Raw genomic sequence first — 23,748 nt, 5'->3', positions numbered from 1 at the left:
GTAAAATTCAAGATCATATTTGTGTATACACTGTACATTATATTGTTATTATAACTACATTGTAGAAAATATGATACGCCTTACTGGACAATCAGCAATAAACCTATTGATAATGCTCTTTAAATCCAATGAGTCCGTGTACTCCTTGTGGACATGAAGTAGCAAAAGGTTGTTCAGTCTATTCTGTGTCATTGTGCTTCTCAAATACGTTTTAACTCAACGTAAAGCACTAAATGAACGTTCTGATGTTGTATTGGTGGCTAACATTACTAAAATAAGCTTGAGAAGTAAACCAACTTGCCCCAATAGATCTTTTTGAGCTGTTGATAGTTTTGCAAAGTAATCTTTGATGTCAAAAATTGTAGGTGATGCAGGTTTCTCTTTGTCAGGGATACTTTGAAAACTGTTTCCAAATATGACAAGTTGAGAATGCAAGTCATCTGGAATAATATCTTCCTTGTAAAATTCACACACAAATAGTAATTGCTGGTCAAATTCATCCTTCAGACTTGCCTTGATCAATAAGTCCTCAAGGTTGCGATAAACTCTATACCTCTCCTGATCAAATCTATTCAACAAACAGCCAATTGCAGTTTCAATAGCCTCATAGTAGATTTGTCGATAATGGCCCTTAGGTGAGGAAACAGTGTGTCCCCTAGACAAGCCATCATCAAAACGGGCTGGCAATTTTCTAGGTCGTGGCAATGTTGCTTCTTCCACGTTGTGATCTTCACAGAAATGATTATTGAACAACCTTTTGCCAGAACAAGTCATAAGAGTCTTCAGTCCTAATACTTTGCAATGTGTCAGTAACCATTTTGGCTACATGCTGACCTTCAGCAGCAGATATAGTTCTCTTCTGAAGACACCGACTGAGGTTGTCAGAATGATGCAAGATCATCTCACCAAGAATGGCGCCAAACATAAACTCAAATGTTTTCATCTGAGATGCAACTCCATTAATCCTTGCTTTAGATTCTGTGTCTGAAACTATTTCTGCAGCCTCGTCCCATGTGTTGAGTAAAATTTCAAAGTTCGAAATAACACTTGCAAGAGCATTGGCACATACTGTCCACCTTGTTGGACATAACACTCTTACTCCAGGTGTGTGATATCCTACAGAGATGTCATGGTTGTCCTTCAATTGCTGAAAAATACCTTCACGGCGTGGGGAGTACTTGATCAATTTCGTGATTTCGTGAGTTACTTCCAGGGACTTTTTGACAGGCTTGCAGGCCTTAATTGAATCGTTCATTGCAAGGTTGATAGAATGGCCGTAGCAATGAGTATACACTGCCCTAGGTTCTTCGTCAAGGATTCGCTTAGATACACCTGATCTTATTCCTCTCATAGCTGCAGCCCCATCATAACATTGGCCACGGAGTTTACTGATTGGTAGAGCAGCATCTTTCAATGCATCCTTGGCTGTAGCAACAAGAGTAGCTGCATCAGTTGATGGCACTTTATAAAGACCTATTAAATCTTCATAAACATCAAAGACATCTGTCACATATCGTAGCACAACAACTGCCTGAGAGGCATTGGACACATCAGTTGTTCATCTATCATCAATATAGCAAATTTGGATTACTGCAAACGGGATGAAATGTTACTTAAAATGTCCTTCCCCATTAAATCTAAGAAATCATCCTGGATTTTGTGTGAAGTGTATCTGTACCTCTTCTTCTGCAACCATCCAGCTACTAACGGATCTTGACTAGACAAAAGCTGTAATAGCTGTAAATAGTTTCCATCGTCTTCTGTTCCATCACCTCGTAACGCCATGCCTTGTCTAGCTAAGAAGCGAATTGAGCACAATAATTTCATCAAAATGGTACTATTCTGCTGCTTTTCTCTTAAATGATTTGCAGAAACCAGTTCACCAACATCTCCAGTAGTAGTTGGGAGAGTGATCACAACTTCAACAGCCTCACGATGGCAAGCACTATTTGCATGCATTTCAAAATAACAGTTGCATCTTTCCAATTTGAAAATCCTTTTGAAACCTATTAATGATATATAAATATTATTACAGACAGGTAACATGAATCTAACTGATGCAGCTATAGCTAGCTAGCAAAGGTACAGTTTACAAGTTAATTTTATCAACTCACGAAGGCAGCATCAGCATGAGGACTTCTTATTTTCTTTTCCTTAAATCCTGTGACACATGTATGGCAGTAAGCAGTGTCATTGGTTTCATTGTAATGGAGGAATGGCCACTGTCGAAACCACGACGGCTGAAATGATCGATATACAACCTTGGTTTGGCCGAAACGTATTTTCGGAAAAGAAAAATTAGTTGGCTGGTGTGGCTGCAAGGGAATATCTGGCAAATCAAAACGTAAATCCACCGATGATGACGACGAACTGGAGGAAGAACTTGCTGACACGAGGCTCGCCATCAAAGTCACGTGTGCATTTTATTAATCGCACGTGCAGGTTGTTTTTTTTAATACAGCCTGTCCAAAAATTGGTACGGCCAAAACCGTACCGGCCGTATTGCTAGATCCGGCATTGAATCGCTTTACAAATCGATTACTAGGCATGCGCCGATTATGCCGGCATAATTTTAGGCATAATAGGCATGCCAAAGCATCGAGCATAATGCCGGCATAATGGGCCAGCTTTGAGAAGTACCAAAGAGCATAATTTTAGGCATAATAGGCATGCCAAAGCATCGAGCATAATGCCGGCATAATGGGCCAGCTTTGACAAGTACCAAAGAGCTAATCTCAATTGGATTGAGATTAGCAACTAGTTGACAAAGTACCAAAGAGCTAAGCACAAGCAACTAGTTGAAGAATTGAAACGTAGAAAAGCTGCAAATGAACCTAACCTAACAATTCGGAATGGAGTTATTGTAACCAAACGTCCTTATCATAGCAACAAAGGAAGCAAATCTCAATCCAATACTAATCACCCACAGCCCTCAGAAACCCAGAATTGACTAGCTTCGGCTACTTTCTGTGCTGATTCCAAAGTTTTACACACTAACAGTGAGCAAATAATTAATGCACAATCAGTAGAGCCTCCTATACATAATATAAGCTCCCTCAAGCTGATTTTCCTAAATAGCCAAATTATTTTATCAAAGAGAGCTTCTTTCTGTGCACTTATGGATGAGTATAAACCAGACATTGTAGCAGTTTCTGAGACATGGCTGACACCTGATGTTTTAAACAGTGAATTTTTCCCTGAAGGTTATCATGTTTTCAGGAAGGATAGATCTGATGGGTATGGAGGAGTACTGTTAGCTTGCCGCAATACAATCACCTGTCAGGAATTAAGTTTTGACCATGACACTGAAGCAGTAATTTGTGAGATTACGTTAAACAGCCAAAACTTAATTATCTGCTCTTTCTACAGACCTCCTAATAAAGATATTTGTAGTGTTGAAAGTTTATGTGACCTTTTTTCAAACCTAACAACAACTTATTCCAACTCTCCTATCTGGCTGGTTGGGGATCTCAATTTACCAAACATTGATTGGGTTAATAGTTGTACAGATGGTGCTGCATACCCCCTTGCTGTATGTAACACTATGATTAATTTTGTGCAGGAATATGGCTTCTCGCAAGTAGTCGATTTCCCTACCAGAAGACACAATACTCTAGATGTATTCATTACCAACAGACCATCCCTTATACACAGTTGCAATCCTGTTGCAGGCATTAGTGACCATGAGGCTATTTTAACTGAATCTTCTGTTACAATCACTCACCAGCAGCCCACCAAAAGGAAGTCATTTCTTTGGCATAGAGCAGATATGGTAGTTATAAAAGAAATCATAAGTCAATTTAGTGATGATTTTTTAAGTAAATACTCTTTGTCCACACCAGTGGAGGTGTTATGGAATGAATTCAAACAAATGTGCTTCAAGTGCTTAGCTCAAGTACCATCTAAGTTTTCTTCCACTAATACAAAGCAACCATGGGTGACCTCTCACATTAAGCGCTTATCTCGTAAAAAACAACGTCTTTACAACTTAGCCAGGCGCTCAAATTGTAATCATCACTGGGATACTTATCATAGTTTTAAACACAAAGTTCAACAGGAATGCCGTAAAGCTTACAATGATTATATTGAAGGGCTAGTTGATTCAAATGGTTCTGTGTCACAAAAGCTATGGACTTACATCAAGAGTCAAAAGAAAGACCACTGTGGTGTGGCACCATTAAAGGTTAATGATGTTGTAATCAATGATAGCTTAGTTAAAGCACAAACACTCAATGAGTACTTTACATCAGTATTTACTCCAATTACAACAGAGACTCCTCCAGAGTTACATGTCCAATCTGCACCGGACATAAACCCTATCATAGTTGACACTAATGGTGTTTCTGAGCTGCTGCAATCTTTGGATATCCATAAAGCTTGTGGACCTGATGGAATACCAGCCCGTCTACTGAAAGAAACTAGAGAAATTATTTCTCCCTCCTTAGCCTTCATTTTTCAAGCCTCATTACAACAATGTTCGCTACCTTTAGATTGGAAAAGGGCAAATATTGTACCACTCTTTAAAAAGGGTGACCGTTCTCTTCCTAGCAATTATAGGCCTGTTTCATTAACATGTATCTGTTCAAAACTGTTAGAGCACATCGTTTATTCACATATTTACTCCCATTTTGCTAAATATAATCTTCTGTGTGATCAACAACATGGGTTTAGACAAGGTCGCTCATGTGAAACTCAGCTACTATTGACAATCAAAGACTTTGCTGAAAGTTTAAATAACAATGATCAAACCGATGTCGTACTATTAGATTTTTCAAAGGCATTCGACAAAGTGTCCCATCAACACCTGTTCCATAAACTCCACCATTACGGTATCCGAGGTAATTTACTTGACTGGATTAAAGACTTTGTACTGCAGAGATCTCAGTGTGTGGTGGTTGAAGGTCAACAGAGCCACTTAACAGCAGTTACCTCTGGTGTTCCTCAAGGTACTGTCCTTGCTCCACTTTTGTTTCTCTGTTTCATAAATGATTTACCAAATAACATATCATCCAAAATCAAGTTATACGCTGACGATGTAATACTTTATGCAACCATTCGCACAGAACAGGACTGCAATCAGTTGCAGAAGGATTTAGATGTACTGGGAAAATGGGCAGACAATTGGAAAATGTTGTTTAACCCACAAAAATGCGAATTTCTTAGGATAGCTAACAAGAAACACACAATACTAGCTCAGTATAATGTTCAAAATAAACCAATCAAGGAAGTCAACCATGCCAAATACTTGGGTGTAACAATAAGCCAAAATCTATCCTGGTCAGAACACATAAAACAAATAACTTCCAAGGCTAACAGAACTAAAGGTTTTCTTCAGCGTAACCTCCACAATTGTACACCAACAATTAAGGACAGGTTGTACAAAGCAATGGTTAAGCCAATTATAGAGTATGCAGCTGTTGTCTGGGCACCTCATACTAAGAGGGATATTGATATGATTGAGAGAACACAACGACAAGCAGCTAGATTTGTGACCAGCAACTACTCCCGTTACGCTAGTGTCACGCAAATGCTTACTGACCTTAATTGGCCTACACTTGCACGATGCAGAGATGAACTGAAAGCCATAATGATGTTTAAAATAATTAACCACCTTGTTGACATCCCAGTAAATCCGTTTCTGACATCCATATCCACTGTACATAGTACCAGAGGTCATAATATGAGATTTATGCAACCGATGACACGGATTGATTCTTATATGTACTCCTTTTTCCCTTCGGCAATCAAAATCTGGAATGATCTACCCCAAAATGTGATTGACTCCAATGATATTGATCAGTTCAAACAAAAACTAGCAATTATTTAATTTGTATACTTGTATGTATGTTGTGACCTGTGCACTATACTCTAATAGAGGTCTGCACAGTATTACCAATAACAATAACATACCAATAACAGTAACATAACAATAACGATTACCACAAACAATCCTCCAGCTGGTAAACGTTCTTGTAAGAGTACAAACCAACGTAAAGCTGCAGCTAGCATTAAGCCAAAACAGCGGATTGATGAATTCAAAGGCGAACACCTGTGTGTATCTAGTGGGAAACTATTTTGCAATGCTTGCAGGGAGGAAGTTAATCTGAAAAAGAGCAGTGTAAAGAATCATATTCGATCTGTCAAACATAAGAATGGTAAGGATGCATTAAACACCAAGAATAAAAGAGAAAAAACCATTGCTGAAGCAATACAGCAACATAACAGTGAAGTACACCCTAGAGGAGAAACACTGCCAATGGAACAACAAGTACACCGTGTTAAAGTGGTAGAATCTTTTTTCAGAGCTGCAGTTCCGTTGAGCAAACTACAGCACTTCAGAAAACTGCTTGAAGAAACTGGATATCGTCTTACTGACAGGCACCACATGTCGGATTTGATCCCAGTAGTTTTGAAGCAAGAGAAAAGTAGAATACAAGGCGAGATTTCTGAACAAGATGTTTCAGTAATATTTGATGGCACTAGTCGATTGGGTGAAGCTCTTGCTATGGTAGTGCGTTTTGTTACTTGTGAGTGGAACATTGAACAGCGTCTTATCAAAGTGCAGCTGTTGTCGAAGAGCCTCAAAGGAGAAGAAATTGCTCGAGAGCTTATACACACTTTGTCTACAGAGTACAGTATTGGTACTGATAACCTCTTAGCAGCCATGAGAGATCGAGCAGCATCTAATGGTGTTGCTATGAGAACAGTTAAGGTGCTGTATCCTAATCTAGTTGATATAGAATGCTTTTCACACACAATTGACAGAGTGGGAGAAAATTTTCATACTCCAATACTTCATGAGTTTGGAATAGCTTGGGTGAGTATGTTTTCACACAGCCCTAAAACCAAACTGCTTTGGAAGGAACTAACAGGAAAGCAAATGATTTCCTACAGTCCTACAAGATGGTGGAGTCGGTGGGAAGTTTACTATCAGGTTATGGTACATTTTGGGGATGTGGAGCCATTTCTTAAGAATAATGAAGATCTTCCTTCTGCTACAAGAACCAAGCTACTCTTGTTCTTCACTGATGACAAAAAGGACAAGCTTCAAGTTGAGTTAGCAGCTGTAATCGACTATGGTGAGGAGTTTGTTAAAACCACTTACAAGCTGGAAGGAGATGGTCCCTTGGTTTTTACATGCTATGAAATAATAGATGCTTTGCAAATCGCCATCAAAAGAATAGAAACCCGTGCTCCTAACACTGAGGCTGTGATCAACTCTGTATCAAAAGGGTCTCACACAGTTAAGGAAAGACTGAAACAGCATGCCAAAAACTGCATGCAGCCTGGTATTGCATACTTTAATAGACAGCTAAGTACCAGTTTGAAAATCCCACTGCAAGCTTTCAAGGCAGCACGTTTGTTTTCTCCCCATAAAGCTTATACTATGAAACCTGATGATAAAATGGTGGATTTATTACAAATATTTCCATTTCTTGTACAAGTCATACCATCATTAAAAAGTGAAATGCCACAATACATAGCAAAAACTGCTGATGTCAGTGAAGATTTGAATCCGCTTGACTGGTGGAAACTGAATGCTGGTGCACTGCCATATTGGTCATCTGCTGCTCGCAAAGTGCTTGTTTTGCAACCGTCTTCTGCAGCTACAGAAAGGGTTTTCTCACTTTTGAATGCTTCATTCAGTGACCAACAAGAAAACAGCCTACAGGATTACATAGAGACATCACTTATGCTTCAATATAATAACCGTTGACATTATAAATTATAATGCAAACCAAACATTAGAACAAAGTTGTTTCCTGTAGCTACCCATGTGTGTTTAAATAAAAATAAGACTTATGGAGCATAATTGGGTACAATGGAGCATAATTGGGGCATAATAGGGAAAATTTTGGAGCATTGCTCAAAAGCATAATAGGCAATTTGAAAAGCATAATAGGCCTAAGCCTATCGATTACCCTGCTCTTCCTGCTGTCTATCGCTATAATTCCAAAACTACACAGAGTACAGAGGCAATCTGTCAGATTCATTAAGACTGACTTCTCATGTTTCAGCAGCGTATCCAACATGCTCATTGACCTTAACATTCCCAGTTTAGAACACCGCAGACAAGTATCTAGTATCACCCTCCTCTACAAAATAGTTCATAATCTCATTGATATATCTAATGTTGATTTAATTCCTGTCACTTCCAACACCAGAGGACATGACCAAAGATTTCATCACATCTATGCAAGGACCAATCAGTACAGTAATTCATTCTTCCCTAGATCAATAAAACTGTGGAATTCACTTCCACCTGACCTAACCCAACAACAATCATTACAAATTTTTAAGCACCAACTGAAATTATTAGTACTTTCCCCTACCAATCAGTAATCCCATAATCAATCACATTGTAAAACATTATGTATGCATGTTTCATATGTGCATTAATCCTCAAACTGAAGCTGCACATTTCTAGGACAATAAACAAACAAATAATACACGGCTGAAACTGTGGTGATCCATTTCTTGGATACTGCTGATATTGCTGAGTAATTAATTTTTTTTAATTGTGCGAACAAGTCAGGTTGTGGCTGAGATGGTCACAATTATGCAAGCACAAGTGGTCCGGCCGGACCAAATATGTCAACATAAATGGTCCTGGTGGACTTTATATGCCCGGACCATTGGTGCATTGACAGGTCTCAAAAGGTCTGTAGCTATTGACTTTGTATGTCCAGAGAGTAAGATTGGTTCATTTGACTGAATCTTTATCTTTAAGTAATAGTATATTTTCTGAAGTGTATTGTTGTTTTTGTAACTTCGTACAATTTCTCATATTATAGCCATAATTTATTACAATATGTCACAATACTTGGCAAGCCTTTAAAACTGGTATCATAAATTAAGTTCAACGTTCATACCCTGTAACCCGCTCGCGTCTGGTTTTGTCACCTGAATTGGAAATGATTGTTGTAATTGGGATTTATAAATACGCTGTTGCTATTGTTCCGGCAGTGACCTGAATAAAAATAAAACTTAGATGAAAAAGTTCCTCAAACAGAAAAATGTACAAAATCCTTGATAGGAGAATCGAATTCTTGATCTCCAGTTCGTTAGCCTTAGTCATTGTGCCGCATTAGTTCCAGTTACCTAAATGTCTTTGTTTCTACCTTACATGTCTCTGAGTGAAGTATCTTCTATATAATATGTGTGACCATATTTTGGAAAACCATACACTGTTAAAAATGGGGTGTTCCAGTACACCCTAATGGGGGGAGTTCTATATACACTCACACCTTTATATAGGATGTATTAATGTACGCTTTTTAGGTGTTTAGTAAAATGGGTGTTCATGGAAGCACAAATGGGGTATTAGGTTACACCCCAGGTGCTAATAGTTGTGACAAGATGTGAAATGACAGTAAATACTAAGTAAAAGTGAAGTATATTTACCTTATGGCACTTACTGCAGTTTTACGTGAAAAAATTTGTAAATAAGTATCTAAACCCACAATCGAAGTGATGCTTGGTGGTTAGGTTTTAAATACAAATTGAAAACCATACATAGAGTAAGAAAACATTTCAAGTAAGTGTGTTAAGTATGTGTTACAATGTTATTACTGTAGAGTTATAATGCCATATACAGACATACATGTTCATGCTTGATACAGGCAGGTCCTATTGCATCATAGGTGAAACTGTTGTAATTCATTTCTTTTAAAAGTCATGTAACACCTATGGGTGTTTTATTCACACCATTAAAGGGTGTAAGTGAAACACCCACTGAGGGTCTTGATTGTAACAGCACTTATAACACCCTGAGGGGTGTTCATGGAAGAATCCATTTTTAACTGTGTACATTTGGGCACATGCAAAATTTGTGGGAATGCTCAATTGAAAATTTCACCAATATTTTTTAAATTAATTTTTTGCATATTCTGATAAAGCAACTTGTTGTTTTAAAATTTCACACCCATATAGCTTCTTTATTTTAGGAGATATTCTCAATTATATTAGACCATGTAGTAATAATATTTCACAATGTGTGGGACAGCAATTAACTTACAAATTGGATGATTTGTTCATTCCCAAAACCAAACAATTTCTTGTATTTAGACAACAATACAAGTGATTTAATTGAGGAAAAGCACAAAGGACATATAATTAAACTCTCAATGATCTCTTTTCATCCATTTTAGATTGTAAGAATGGAGATCTTTGTTAACAAAGTGATAAGTCATCAATTTGTCACACATGATCACTATACAGTTCTATAAACTGCTAATGAAAAGTTAGTTTGTTACGTATCAGACAGCAGTGGCGGATCCAGGATGGGGCATTTGGGGCAAATGCCCCCCCCCCCTTCAAGAAATTGCATACAAGATCGAGATACTCTAATAGAGCAGTCAATTACTCTAATAAAGCAGTCACAATGTTCATGAGGCAGTGTAGCTTACCTATGAAGCTATAAATAGGATTTTATTTTACATAACAGACGTGACATAGTTGGTAAGGATAACTAGCTATTATTATCGTGACCTTTTTTTTTTTTTTTGGTCGTCAACTGGTTTTCAGCAAGTTTTTTTGGTCTTCAACTATTTTTTAGAAAGGTGCCCCCCCTCTTTCCAAACTCTGGATCCGCCCCTGGACAGTAAATTATCCATATCTTTGGAATGCTTCAGAGTATCATTACATAATTTTCACACAAGGTAGATAACCACTCAGTGCTTCATTGTAGCTATTAAAAAGAAAATTGACCAACGTACCCAAATGTACGGTTTTTCAAAATAGGGTCACATATACTGAAGAAAAACATGAGGAGGAATCACTATCCAAGGCATACAAGCGTAACTGGTCTTATAAATGATTTAGAATGGCAGAGTTTACAATCAAAAAGATCCACCCTAAAAGTGTCTATGATGTACAAAACAATTATCCATTTCCAGCCATTACCTCGTCCCAAGTAGCTCTAACCCACGACATCATAATTTCACCTATCAATTACCCTACTATAGAATAAACAGCTAACTGTACTCATTTTTTCCATCATCAACAATCAAGACTCATGGTAGTGAGTCGCGCGGCCAAGAAACTACAAAGCGCACGCCCAATTAAAAGACGCGCGGCCACTACTGTGAGTTATTTACGTGTAGGGCCGGTTTCGCAATATTAGCCCTAGATTACGCAACATATCTCAATAGATTTGTATTTCGTTACGTGATAAAAAAATCTTTAGGAGTCGTCATCATCATAGTTTTCTTGCGACCTCGCTAAAATAAAAAAGTAACCATCGCAAAATAAAAAATAGGCGTATTTCACTTTATTTCTCTACCTTATGTTACAACTACTCTCACGTTACACCAGTCAACATAGTCGTGTTTGTATAGTCCATCCAGCACTGACATTATCCAATCCTGGTTTGCCTATACGCGTATTTTCTTCAATCAAACCTCTAATCCCTACAATAACTTTTAAAGGCACGACGTGGACACAAACTCTAATGCCTGATAAACAAGTTGTGACAACGTGCTGAACCGTAAGTTCCCTAGGGATGGCGTTTTAAGCAGAAATCTTTTAAATTCCATTTAGTGCCACACCCTATGCGAGCGTTTATAAATCGCCAGTTGTCTTATGGTGTGAAGAACAAAGTCACTAGCGAAGGTGCTTTAAGCATACTCTTCAATTCTCTATTTACATGTAATTTTAATAGATTAACCACAAATGCCGATAAGGTGAATACAAAAGGTAACAAGCCTTTAGGGGTTACCACCTCTATGTAGTGTTTACCATGTAGCTTGTGTTGTGGCTTTCATTAAGTATTATGCACACACAAATGGTGCAACAAAATTTTGTAATGGATTGCTCAAATGTGGTTGATGGTGTTGTGGCTCGAATGTGGTTCGTGGTTTGCCAGTGACCATGTATGAGTTGGGGTTGTTCCACACAACTTACACAATATTCAAATTTCATGATGGCCATGAAAATTTCTTGTCATATGGTAAACATACAACAATGTGTAACAACGTTAATCAACATCACATCAAGACTTGACTAAAAATAGTTCCAACAATAGTGATGATTTCTTGCATGTCAGCATGACGATACTGAGACCTGTAAAAGAATAAGCAGGCACTGAAGTTAACCTTAAATTAAACACTCATGCAACTGATCTGGAACATTGGTCGCAACACCAAAAACACTTGTTTCGATATCTGATGACACAATCCAGCAGGCACTGAATTAAAAGAGAATGTACAAAAAATCAACATGCCCGGCTGTATCAATAATAGCATGGATAATCAAAATGAACAAAAATTATATCCCAGGCTAAGTGAATGAATAACATAACTGTTGGGTAAGCATGTCAAACCTGAACATTAGGACATTAGTCAAACAAAAGTATGCTATCACAACTTGGTCATAATACAATGTTTGTACCACTGGACTTCACACTGGTTGCCCAAAAATTGTGCCATTCCAGGACAACAGCATAATTATGAAACAAATAGTTACTACAACACAGAAGGCTTACTGTTGTACTGTCTACACTGATATACCATAATTTAAAAATATAACAGGTAGGCATTAAATACAATACACTTAACATCTGGGTACTAGGAAAAAATCACTAACATCACAACATGTAAACTGACCTAGAAATTAACACCCTTGATGCCACTACAGTCTACACTGGATATTTGTTTGAACCCATCAACACTATACCCAATACATCTGAGTAGACTGACCTGCAAACTCACATCACTAGTATACAGTGATAATTGATAACTACCAAAACAACAATTGCAATAATACAATTCTTCTGTACGTCAACTGACCTGAAATTCATGACACTCGATACCGAGACCTGTAAAAGAATAAGCAGGCACTGAAGTCAACCTTAAATTAAACACACATGCAAACTGACCTGGAACATTGGTCGCAACACCAAAGACACCTGTTTCGATATCTGACGAAACAATCCAGCAGGCGCTGAATTAAAAAGAGAATGTGCAAAAAATCAATATGCCAGGCTGTAACAATACAGGACAAGCAGGTGTTAAATACAATACACCTAAAGCCTGGAATATGAAAAATATTATATAAGCATTATTCCACACTGATATAGTAAATAGATTATAGGACGTTGTGGAACTTGCCTAAACGTGTAAACTTGAACATGAGGACAACTGCATAATCTGGACACTTGGAATTGTCCAATACCTGATGAACAAGTTAGTGCTAATGACATTCACTTCAACATTTTATCCCAGCTGGGTGAATCTCTTGTAACTGAGTAAAAAGGTGTTTATTTTCCACCTGCAACCAAAGTTCTACATTTCGATCTGTGGTTGAGTGTACATAAACTGACCAGGAAAATCAGTATGCCATAGCCGGGGTATGGAAATGGTTCCTTTCCTTCTGTTGTGACATTACTTCAGCTGACTGGCAAATGATCATCGATGTCCCCGTGGACACCAACAATGAGTATATCAATAACTTCACAAGTTGGAATGAATTTCCTTTCAACATGTGGTGGAATGAATTTCCTTTCAGCATCTGGTGGACAGGTCCATAAACCCTATTGCACAAACACGGTGAATCAGTGTGTGGCGATGTGACACGTTACACAAACTTCACTCCTCGTTTCGTTAGCATTCAAGACCGGCATATATCATAGAGTACCTCGATCAGTATTCTTGACTCTTACTTCTTCAAGCGTTGCTCAAGCGACGTAGTTTCTCACGAGGGGCTCGAGTTTCTCATTAAAGTCGAGCCGATTAAAGTACGCCTCACCATCTAGTTACATTCTTAAACCATTCAATTTAAAACCACGTATCACGAGTGTCCGCTTAAGGTAATTAGGGACTTTCCACGAGATTTCCCCTAAATAGTCACGTGTTAGTTGTTAATCCGGTGGATTCTGGTGGTATACATGGTTCAACAATGCGGTAAGTGTACATATGCTGTCAATAATTGTTTGTGCACTGCTAAACTAAGTTATTTTTGTGTTGTAAGTATGCTTGAGGAAGGGTCTGGGGGACGACACTAATGTTTTGACAGCAGTTGATGATGACCAGGCAAAGAACTGCGAGAAGAACTACTGTGATAGTGTGATAGTAGGGAAAAATTCCCACCCCTATAGCTCTGCCTAGGGGCATTATCTACAGCTACTGTATTATGTTGCCGATATGTACATCCGGGCCAAGAATAAAGGTGAAAGTGGTAGTAAGGCTCAATCCTATTATTCTGCTGAACAGGCAAGGGAGTCTGGGACTCTGGGGGCATGCTCCCTCAGGAAAGTATAAGTACTACAACTTTTTTGTTTTAATTGCTTCATCAAGTATAAAAATTTCAGTCAAAAGGTGATGATTGAGGCTCTGGTCTTATGCACTGGTTGGAGTGGTTGTATCGATACTGCACTGTGGCAACCTTGAGGGGTTAGTGCTGGCATTATCCTTGGCAATACTATTCCATCTCCCCGAGTCTTGATGATTGAGTCCTCCATTCCTTTCTCTGCTGCTCCAATCCTGAAGTTGTGACCACAGTCAAAAAGTGACGATCGAGGCTCTGGTCTTGCATCTATACTGTACTGCAACACCCTTGAGGTGTTAGTACCGGCATTGTCCATCGCAATACTGTTCCATCTCCCATATACAAGTCTTGATGGTTGAGTCCTCTATTCCTTTCTCTGCTGCTCTAATCCTGAAGTTGTGACCAAAATAATAAAAAATAGTTATAACATGATAAATGATTATAGTGATAACAATTACAAATGTATTAATAGCTGTGTAGCAACTGTAAACTAATTAGTCACTTGCAAGTTTAATTAAGTGTCTGAAGCATTTAACATGCACAGATATGAGATATATTCGTCACATACAGGCAGTAAAGATAGATTTACTCTAATAGAACAGTCATACTACACCGTAAATTCATACTTCCGAATTTACGGTGTTATGAAACAATCATTATTACTTTTGGATTTTACTGACTCTCCAAGATAATATTCTGCATTAATGTTAATTGCTCATTTCCAAAAAAAATTACCTTTTAAACCAAATGTAGAGTCTATCACTGACAAAAATGAGTGATATCCACCCCAAAAACACCTTCGCTGTAAAAAAGGCGCGCCCAAGAAACTACAAGTACCTGGAACCCAATGTAAAAAAACAAAAAGAAAACAGCTCAGCTGAAGTGAAAAGTAACTGGTAACCTAAAGAGCTGATATCTGAAGCGGCCAAGAATACAATTACTAAAGTTTAATCCATGCAAGAACACCTTGGCTATAAAACAGGTGTGTACATGAAAGTAACTGGCAACTGAAATGGCTGATATCTGAAGCGGCCAAGAATGAATGGTCATATACAACTAATTCAAAAATTTAACACTGAACCTTTATAATTAAGCTGTGTTCTATACTCACTCTTGCTGCATTGTAAAGTAATTTCTTTTAACTCTAATTGGCTGGTAATTTGGCTGGTAATTTGGCTGGTAAATTTTGCATGCAAGAGTTTATGACCTAGGCCTATCCAAAGGCATAGCAAGAGCAGAAATTTTCTTTGCAGGCTTAAAGAAAAATCGCGTCCAAACCGATGGTGGTCGAACATTGGTGGCTTACTGTAATTACCTTTAAATAACAAGGAGAAAACATCCTGACCACCTGGTATACTCCGGTAAGCGTTCGAGCGTAAATCGGATGGCTGCAGGTTTGAGGCTACCTAGGTCCAGTCATGGATTTTTTCTCCTTTCTCCAACTTTTCAAACACAACTTAAGTAGCTAAAGTCTTTGAGCAGGCTGTAGGACCAGGTGTCCTACGGACCTTCAGCACTTGTGCTGTAAAGCATTTATAAATAAATAAAATAATAAAAATAAAATTTCTGCTTTTGCTATACCTTTGGAGAGGTCTATGCCATGAACTCTTACATGCAAAATTTCAGACCTGCAGCTTTCTTAGTCTGGCTGTAGGAGCTGCAAAAATGACCTGTCCAAATGTTCTCAATTCTCGGTCAAAAATATGTATTATCAGTTGAGTGGTACTGCTCGTAATACTTGAAGCTGATCAAGTCTTTCTGTGCTTGATATAAAAGAGCAACTCTTATACTCTCCAAATACGTGCAGATATTTGGCTTAGTCCTTATTGGCTGTGAATTACAAAGCTCCAAAGTCACCTCTGTCGTGCAATCTTAAATTCGGCCACATGTGAAGCTCGTGCAAATCAAATAGTTACCTATATCGAATTCAAAGCTATTTTTATGAACATTGAGAGCATCAGCTACCGTTCAATAGTAAATAGATACATGTACAATGACCACACCTTGATTTATTCCCGAATAGCTACATTGCATTTATGTTTCTTTGGCAGTAGCAGCCTAGCTACTGCACCCAGCACACATATACACAATGCAAATCCACTTAAATGGGATTTTGACTAACCCCTGTCTTAAAAATATCAAAAGTTTCTCTCCAAAATGTCTAGGACATTGGCCAGTTCAAAACACTCTAATAGAACAGTCACCTATTTTACAATCGGAGCAGTCAGAAAATCTGAGGGTCACGCCCAGGCCTATATGAATTTCGTTGATTTAAACGCTTAAAACCTGATTACACGTGATAATAAATTGCCTGATCGTTATATTAGAGTAATTGACTTTCTATTAGAGTATTTCGATCTGGCTAATGTCCTGGACATTTTGAAGAGAAACTTTTGACATATTTAAGACAGGGGATAGTCAAAATCCCACTTAAGTGGATTTGGATTGTATATACGTGTACTGGGTTCAGTAGCTAGGCTGCTACTGTCTGAGAAGCCTAAATGCTAATGTAGCTATTCGGGAAAAATCAAGGTGCGGTCATCATGAATGTATCTATTTACTACTGAATGCTAGCTGATGCTCTCAATGTTCATAAAAATAGCTTTGAATTTGATGTAGGTAACTATTTGATTTGCACGAGCTTCACATGTGGCCGAATTTAAGATTACACGATAGAGGTGATTTTGGAGCTTTGTAATTCACAGCCAATAAGGACTAAGCCAAATATCTGCACATATTTGGAGAGTATAAGAGTTACTCTTTCCTATCAAGCACGGAAAGACTTGATCAGCATCAAGCATTACAAGCAGTGCCACTTGACCGATAATACATATTTTTGTCCGAGAATTGAGAACATTCGGACAGGTCACTTTGCAGCTCCTGCAGCCAGACAAAGAAAGCTGTAGGTCTGAAATTTTGCATGCGAGAGTTTATGGCATAGACCTCTCCAAAGGCATAGCAAAAGTAGAAACTTTCTTTGCGGGCTTAAAGAAAAATCGTGTACGAACCTATGGTGGTCGAACATTGGTGGCTTACTCTACTTGGAGAAGCTGAGTATCTCCATTTCTTTTGCTTGCCCTGCGAAGGCAGAGTTTTTAACTTGATCAATAAGAAAAATGGCAATAACTCCAGTTCATATCTTGGTTCAAGTGACCTATTATCAACTGTAACTGATACAATTTCCAAAGCAATTGGAGATCTTCAAACTGGAATGCAGACTACAATTACCGGTTTACTTAGCGGTCCTTAGAACCAAGAGCAGCCGATGGCTATGGATGATCAAAGTTCTCCCCTTCATCATGATGAATTGTCAGAATGGTCAATCAGTAAATCGACATATGTAGCAATGCCAACAGGAGAGGATTCAAGAAAATTTAATGCTGTGATATATGGTATCCCGAATGCAACACAGGAACCACAAGATTTCAGCGACTTAAGCAAGACTTCTGTAATGTCTTTGACATATGCTCTGCTATTGTTCCTTCTAACAATCCAAGCAGTGTCATCCGTGTGTCTGGGAAAGTACTCGAGCGATTCTGCAAGACCTAGACCTGTCCTGGTAAAGTTTAATTCTGCGGGCTATGTTTTCAACTTACTTTACAACAAAAAACAATGTAAGGGTATCACTGTGAAAATTGATTTACCTCTGCAGGCCAGAAAAATTGAATTGTTACTGCTAAAAGAACGATGGCAACTCATACAAAAGGGCCAAGATAGAAAGGCAATTAGAATAAAAGGAAACAGCATTTTTCTGGCTGGTTAAACTTTTTGCCACTGTTATCAGTGATGAAACACATAATGAGCATCATGTACAGTACTCTGGCACCTATCCACCTGGTAGTGATCACAGTACCTCTAATGGTACTGACAACAACTGACTAGCAGGGTCAGTACCATTGTCACAGTTCATCTAATTTCAACTAGTCATCCTTTTGCTTATGGAATGCACTTAGCCTGGTAAATAAATTAAACCACTTTCAGAGCTATGTATATTGTTATGATTTCCAGATTGTAGCTATAACTGAGACTTGGCTAAAGCCATACATTCTGGACAGTGAAATTTTACCCATAGGTTATAATATTTTTAGAAATGATTGTCACTCCAGAGGAGGAGGGGTTATGCTTGCATTAAAGGATAATATTACCTCTAAGTTGATTGGTAAACATAGCAGTCTGGAAGCCATTGTTGTGTCAGTTTTATGTAATAACAAAGAGATCACCATTTGTTTATTATATGTTCCTCCTAATGCTAACCAATCACATCATGAAACCCTACTGGAATATTTATCAAGTCTATCTTGTCATGATCATCGGTTAATACTGGGAGACATTAACCTACCTTATGTTGATTGGGAAAACCACCAAAGTCACTCTGACTTTTCCTCTCAATTCTGACAAGATTTTTGAATTTAACTTGGAACAGCTGATTGATAAACCAACCCACATTAATGGCAATATCCTGGATGTCGTTTTAGCAAATTTTGTCATCAACCAGCTAACAGTATCTGATGCTCACCCTCAAGGCCTCTCATCTGATCACTTTATAATTAATTTCAGTGTTCCAACATCATCTTACACTGTGTAACAGAAAGCCTCCTATGTTGCTTACAATTATTCAAGAACTGACTGAGACAGTATGTATAACTCTATGATGAATCACAATTTTCACGAATACTATCATCTAAGTGACGTTGAAGAAGTTTGGGCTACATTAAAACATTTTCTACATACTGCTATTCAAGCTTTTGTCCCACAGTTTTTGGTCAAGAAGAAGTAGCATCCCAAATGGTGTACACCAACCATAAAATATCGTCTGAACTGTATTCATTCTTTAAGAAGGAAGTACAAAAAGAATCCCAGTGATAATCTAAAGCTAAAATTACAAGCAAAAGAAAATAATCTCCAAGCATTGATTGTAGAAGCTAAGAGTGACTATGAATCCAACTTAATCAGCAACTATGCTAGTGGCAATAATAGTCTCATCTATAATACATATCCTTTCTTTCAAAAAGTGACTGCTTACCACCTCAGATGCATTTAGGTACAGACACCGCCACCTGTGACCAGGACAAAGCCAAATTGTTTAACAGCTATTTCTACTTTGTTTTTAATGATAAAGACTTGACCAATGATTCCCTGACTACCACCAATGAAACTTCTGGTACTTCCTTAAGTGACATAGTAATCACAGCTGAAGATGTTCATGAAGCTCTAGCCTCCCTAGATCTAAACAAAGCAATGGGACCTGATGGCATCAGCCCTAAAGTATTAAAATATTGTGCAGAAGCCCTCTGTCAACCCATCAGTTATCTTTTTCAGCTAACCATTACAAATAGCTATACCATCTGAATGGCGTACACATTGTGTCATTCCAATCTTCAAGTGTGGGGACCACGCTACTATTTTCAACTACCGTCCTATATCACTATTATGTATCATTTCAAAGGTTTTGGAAAAGACCATCTTTAATATATCAATCAAGTTTTTATCCAACTCGTTTACCCCTCATCAGTTTGGCTTTCTACCTGGTAGATCTACCCTTCAGCAGTTGTTATTATTCATCAATGAACTATTGGAAGCAAAAAGAACAAAAAGGTATCAGATGCCATTTATCTAGACTTCAAGGAAGCCTTCGACTCTGTTACTCATACCAAGTAACTACACAAAATAAGATCTTTTGGCATTACTGGAACATTATTTAACTGGTTTGCAGCATATCTTTCTAATCATGTACAACACATCCTAGTCAACAACAGTCTCTCAGAGTTTCTACCGGTGTTATCTGGGGTTCCCCAAGGAAGTATCCTAGGCCCAATGTTTTTTGTTCTATTTATAAATGATCTACCTAAGTGCCTAAAGTTTTCTAGTGCATTTATCTATGCTGATGATACCAAATGCCTGAAACATCGAAGTGATCTGAATACAACTGAAACGAACCTCCTTCAAAAAGATCTGGATAACGTCTTCCAATTGGGTATAACATCTGATTTATTTTACCATTTCAGCAAATTAGCACACTTACAATTCTGGCTAAAGAGCTACATGACTGCTGCCTCCTATTTTATTGACAACAAGTCGATTACTACTGTTGATAACACTAAAGATCTAGGGATAACAATAACACAAAACTTAACATGGGAGAGCCACTAAAAATTAATATCAGGCAAGGCCTACAAAATTCTTGGATTAATTCGTAGAAGTTTTTCAGGTAATGGACCAGTTGAGACTAGAAAAAAGTTGTATATCTCACTTGTTCGTTCACAAATCTTATATTGTTCACAAGTGTGGTGACCTTATCTAATTAAAATATCAATATGTTAGAAAGAATACAGAGATGAGCTACAAAGTGGATTTTGAATGACTACCAATCATCATATAGGTCACGACTGGTCACTCTACTTCTATTACCACTAATGTATGTATATGAAATGAATGATATTATATATGTTCTTCATCAAGTCCTTATTATTAGGGACCCGCCGATTATGCTCATAATTTTACCTATTATGCTATGCTGCACTGCTCAAAAATTCACCTATTATGCTTAAATTAATGCTCAATATTTACCTATTATGCTCGATTATGCTCAATGTCCATGCCTTAGTTCATATGCTTTGCTACTAGTTTAACACTGTATAGAAAGAAAAAAATGAGTGGCTGGAACACAAATAATAAATTCTTGCTGCATGCCTGCATGTAAGAGAAAAGATCGATATACTCTAATAGAACAGTCAGTTTGATGATTGTTCTATTAGAGTTACTGACTGCTCTATTACAGTATATCAATCTTATTTTGCAATTGTCATTTTTCCAGCAAGAATTTACACTATCATACAAATACTTAACCTATTATGCTGGCATTATGCTCAATGCTTTTAGATACCTATTATGCTCAAAATTATGCCAGCATAATTGGCGGGTCCCTACTTATTATTATTATTATTACTAGGACCGCTTCACATACAACCAAGTACATACACTAACGCGACAACCCCCTAGTGATGTGTACAAAACATAAAGGAGAGAGCTATACATTATTACGGTATTGCATGCAGCAATACATTTTTAGCAACATCACCAAAGATAAAAGTTACTCAGCTATGCAGCCACTATGCAGCACAGTATCAACATCAACTAGAGGTCACCAGTAGCTAAATACGATTCATCAATGGTGTGGCAATGGCACAGTGATGGGTACACACTATATGCATAAACAACCTACAGGAGAAGCACAATACTGTAGGAGTATGCAAACCAGGTGAACCAGATAAAGGAAGACAGCCAAGCCAGTCAGAGCCTAGTAAGCTAGGTAAAGGCAAATGTACAAGAAAACATTTAAAACATACCACACTCTTTACAATACATTAGTACAAACAGACAACCAAACCAACCAGAGCCTAGCAAGCCAGAAAAAAATATAAAATACAAGACATATGTACATTACATTACAAACAAATATACCTGCCCTTGTGTAGCTGGCATGTCAAACCTATTCAGGTGTCCTGCAGCTATCTATACACGGAGCGCATCCACTGGCAGCTGGCATGGCGACTTGAGACTTAGTGTGCCAGCTGGCAATACTTTCAAACACAAATGAACAGTAGTTGCTCGCCATTTGAATCTGCTCTATTGGTAGTGGGTATATCACGTGCTGTTTTGATTGGCATTAAATAGAATTGTCGTACGTTTCTATCACCTCCACGGAAACATTCACCCATTATACGATTATCTGTTCATACAACATGGATTCTATTCCCGGTGAGTGCGAAGCCTTAGGCCTTGTAGTTTTCTCAAACATTATTATTATTATTTATTTATTCATTCATTATTAATGACGCAATTTTAACCGCATTTCGTATTATTCTTAGTACTTGGTTGTATAATTATTTGTTTACTGTACAGAAACCTCCATATGGAGTATATAGTACAACAGATTAAATTAAGAATAAATCGTAGTGATTGTACTTAGATATAATTAATACATTGTTTAAATGTGCTAAAGGTAGGTGATTCCACAGTACTGCTAGATAGGTTATTCCATAATTTAATTGTAGAGGGGTAGTAAGAGTAAAGGTAAGAGTCAATTCTGGAGTGTGGCTGCAAAAATCTTTAATCATGACCTCGTGTTTGGCTTGCTGTTGGGATTAAATAGTTTCTATTATTGATGTGAACTTATCTATGCATCATTTTATTCATCATAACTAGCTTCAAATTGTTCCGTCGCTGTTCAAGAGTTGGTAGATTTAGGTGATCTAGAATCTCAGTTATACTAGCCCAGGGTGAATAATTGTTTGTAATAAATCTTGCAGCTCTTCATTGGACCATTTCTAACTTGTAGATGTTACTGTTAGTGTATGGAGACCAGACAGTTGATGCATACTCTAAGATAGGACGTACCATTGCTAGATAACAGAGATTCTTAGTGCAAGAGCTAATATTACAACGCAGAAAGGCATTAGCTGAGTTCGCTTTACAGGTAACATGTTGGATATGGTTTGTCCATTTCAGGTGTTCATCTATTGTTACTCCCAGGTAAGTGGCATTGTTAGATCTACAAATTTGATGTTGTTTCATAAAATATGTTGAGTTAGTTGTTAATATCCTGTTAGTGATCTTGAGGTGTATTTTTTTGCTAAGGTTGAAAAACATTTGTCAGTCTTCACTCCACCTCACTATGGCATCAAGGTCTCTCTGCAATGCTAAAGTATCTTCATTTGAATAAATTGGTCTAAAAATAAGTATATCATCAGCGTAGAGTCGTATCTGAGAGTTCACTAGAGCTGGTAGGTCATTGATAAAACAAGTAAATAGTAAGGGTCAAGCACTGTACCTTGCGGTACGCCAAAGATAACTTCACACTGCTCACTAGTTACACCATTCAGAACTACTTGCTGTTGTCTTTGTCCAAGAAAATCTTTTATCCAATTGACAAGTTGTGGACAAATTCTGTAAGTCCTACAAGCAACAGTCATCACATTTCAACATTACTGAATATGTCCAGTTTAGTACCTCTAATACACGATTTGGTGCATCTGAAAAAATGGTTCATTATAGATGTTCCTCCAACACTGCTCAGAACTTTTACTTTTATCGGTTACCACGTCTCTGGAACTCATTACCAAAAATAGACCTAGCTCTGTCCACAAACATTATTAAACACAAACTGTACAACTACATGTGGGATCATTTCATGCGCCAATTCAATGATACAAACGCTCATACCTTCCATTACCTCTGTCCCTGCTGCCACTGTTCAACAGTGTCGCCATCACCGATATATGCGGTACTGTTATAAGTAATTATTTAATGTAATTAATTGTAGTAGAGTCACTGGCAGCACTTGTCAGTGGCTTTCAGTACCTTTTTTGTGTGTGCACTGAAAAAAATTATATACCGTATGACAACAAATATTGGCGAAACTAATATTTGGCGATGTGCTATAAAATTGCAGTTGGCGAAATTTTAATTTGGCGAAATGCTCTC

The 23,748-nt window shown here is 37.8% G+C and overlaps 2 protein-coding genes across 9 annotated transcripts in view; one reads left to right on the top strand and one right to left on the bottom strand.

Annotated features, from left to right (window-relative positions):
• The window catches only part of LOC136258579 (uncharacterized), a 181,643-nt gene extending 167,805 nt beyond the window's left edge, over nucleotides 1–13,838 (bottom strand). For 3 of the 6 annotated variants that reach the window (XM_066051921.1, XM_066051918.1, XM_066051923.1), the window contains exons 1-3: nucleotides 13,110–13,838; nucleotides 12,878–12,942; nucleotides 12,789–12,817 (exon numbers count right to left, since the gene is read on the bottom strand). Coding sequence is in view for 4 of the 6 variants with exons in the window: in XM_066051918.1 (XP_065907990.1) it covers nucleotides 12,789–12,817; nucleotides 12,878–12,942; nucleotides 13,110–13,131 (116 nt within the window). In the remaining 2 variants the exon portion in view is untranslated. Of the gene's footprint in view, nucleotides 1–11,690; nucleotides 12,188–12,605; nucleotides 12,739–12,788; nucleotides 12,818–12,877; nucleotides 12,943–13,109 lie in introns of those variants that run through there. The other 3 variants (XR_010702857.1, XM_066051917.1, XM_066051916.1) reach the window with 3 other exon arrangements.
• The window catches only part of LOC136258576 (uncharacterized), a 291,117-nt gene that overhangs the window by 15,653 nt on the left and 251,716 nt on the right, over nucleotides 1–23,748 (top strand). The window lies entirely within an intron of this gene.

Source organism: Dysidea avara, chromosome 6 (assembly GCF_963678975.1).
Source record: "Dysidea avara chromosome 6, odDysAvar1.4, whole genome shotgun sequence".
Classification (NCBI taxonomy): domain Eukaryota; kingdom Metazoa; phylum Porifera; class Demospongiae; order Dictyoceratida; family Dysideidae; genus Dysidea; species Dysidea avara.
This window is presented reverse-complemented; position numbering and strand designations above follow the sequence as displayed.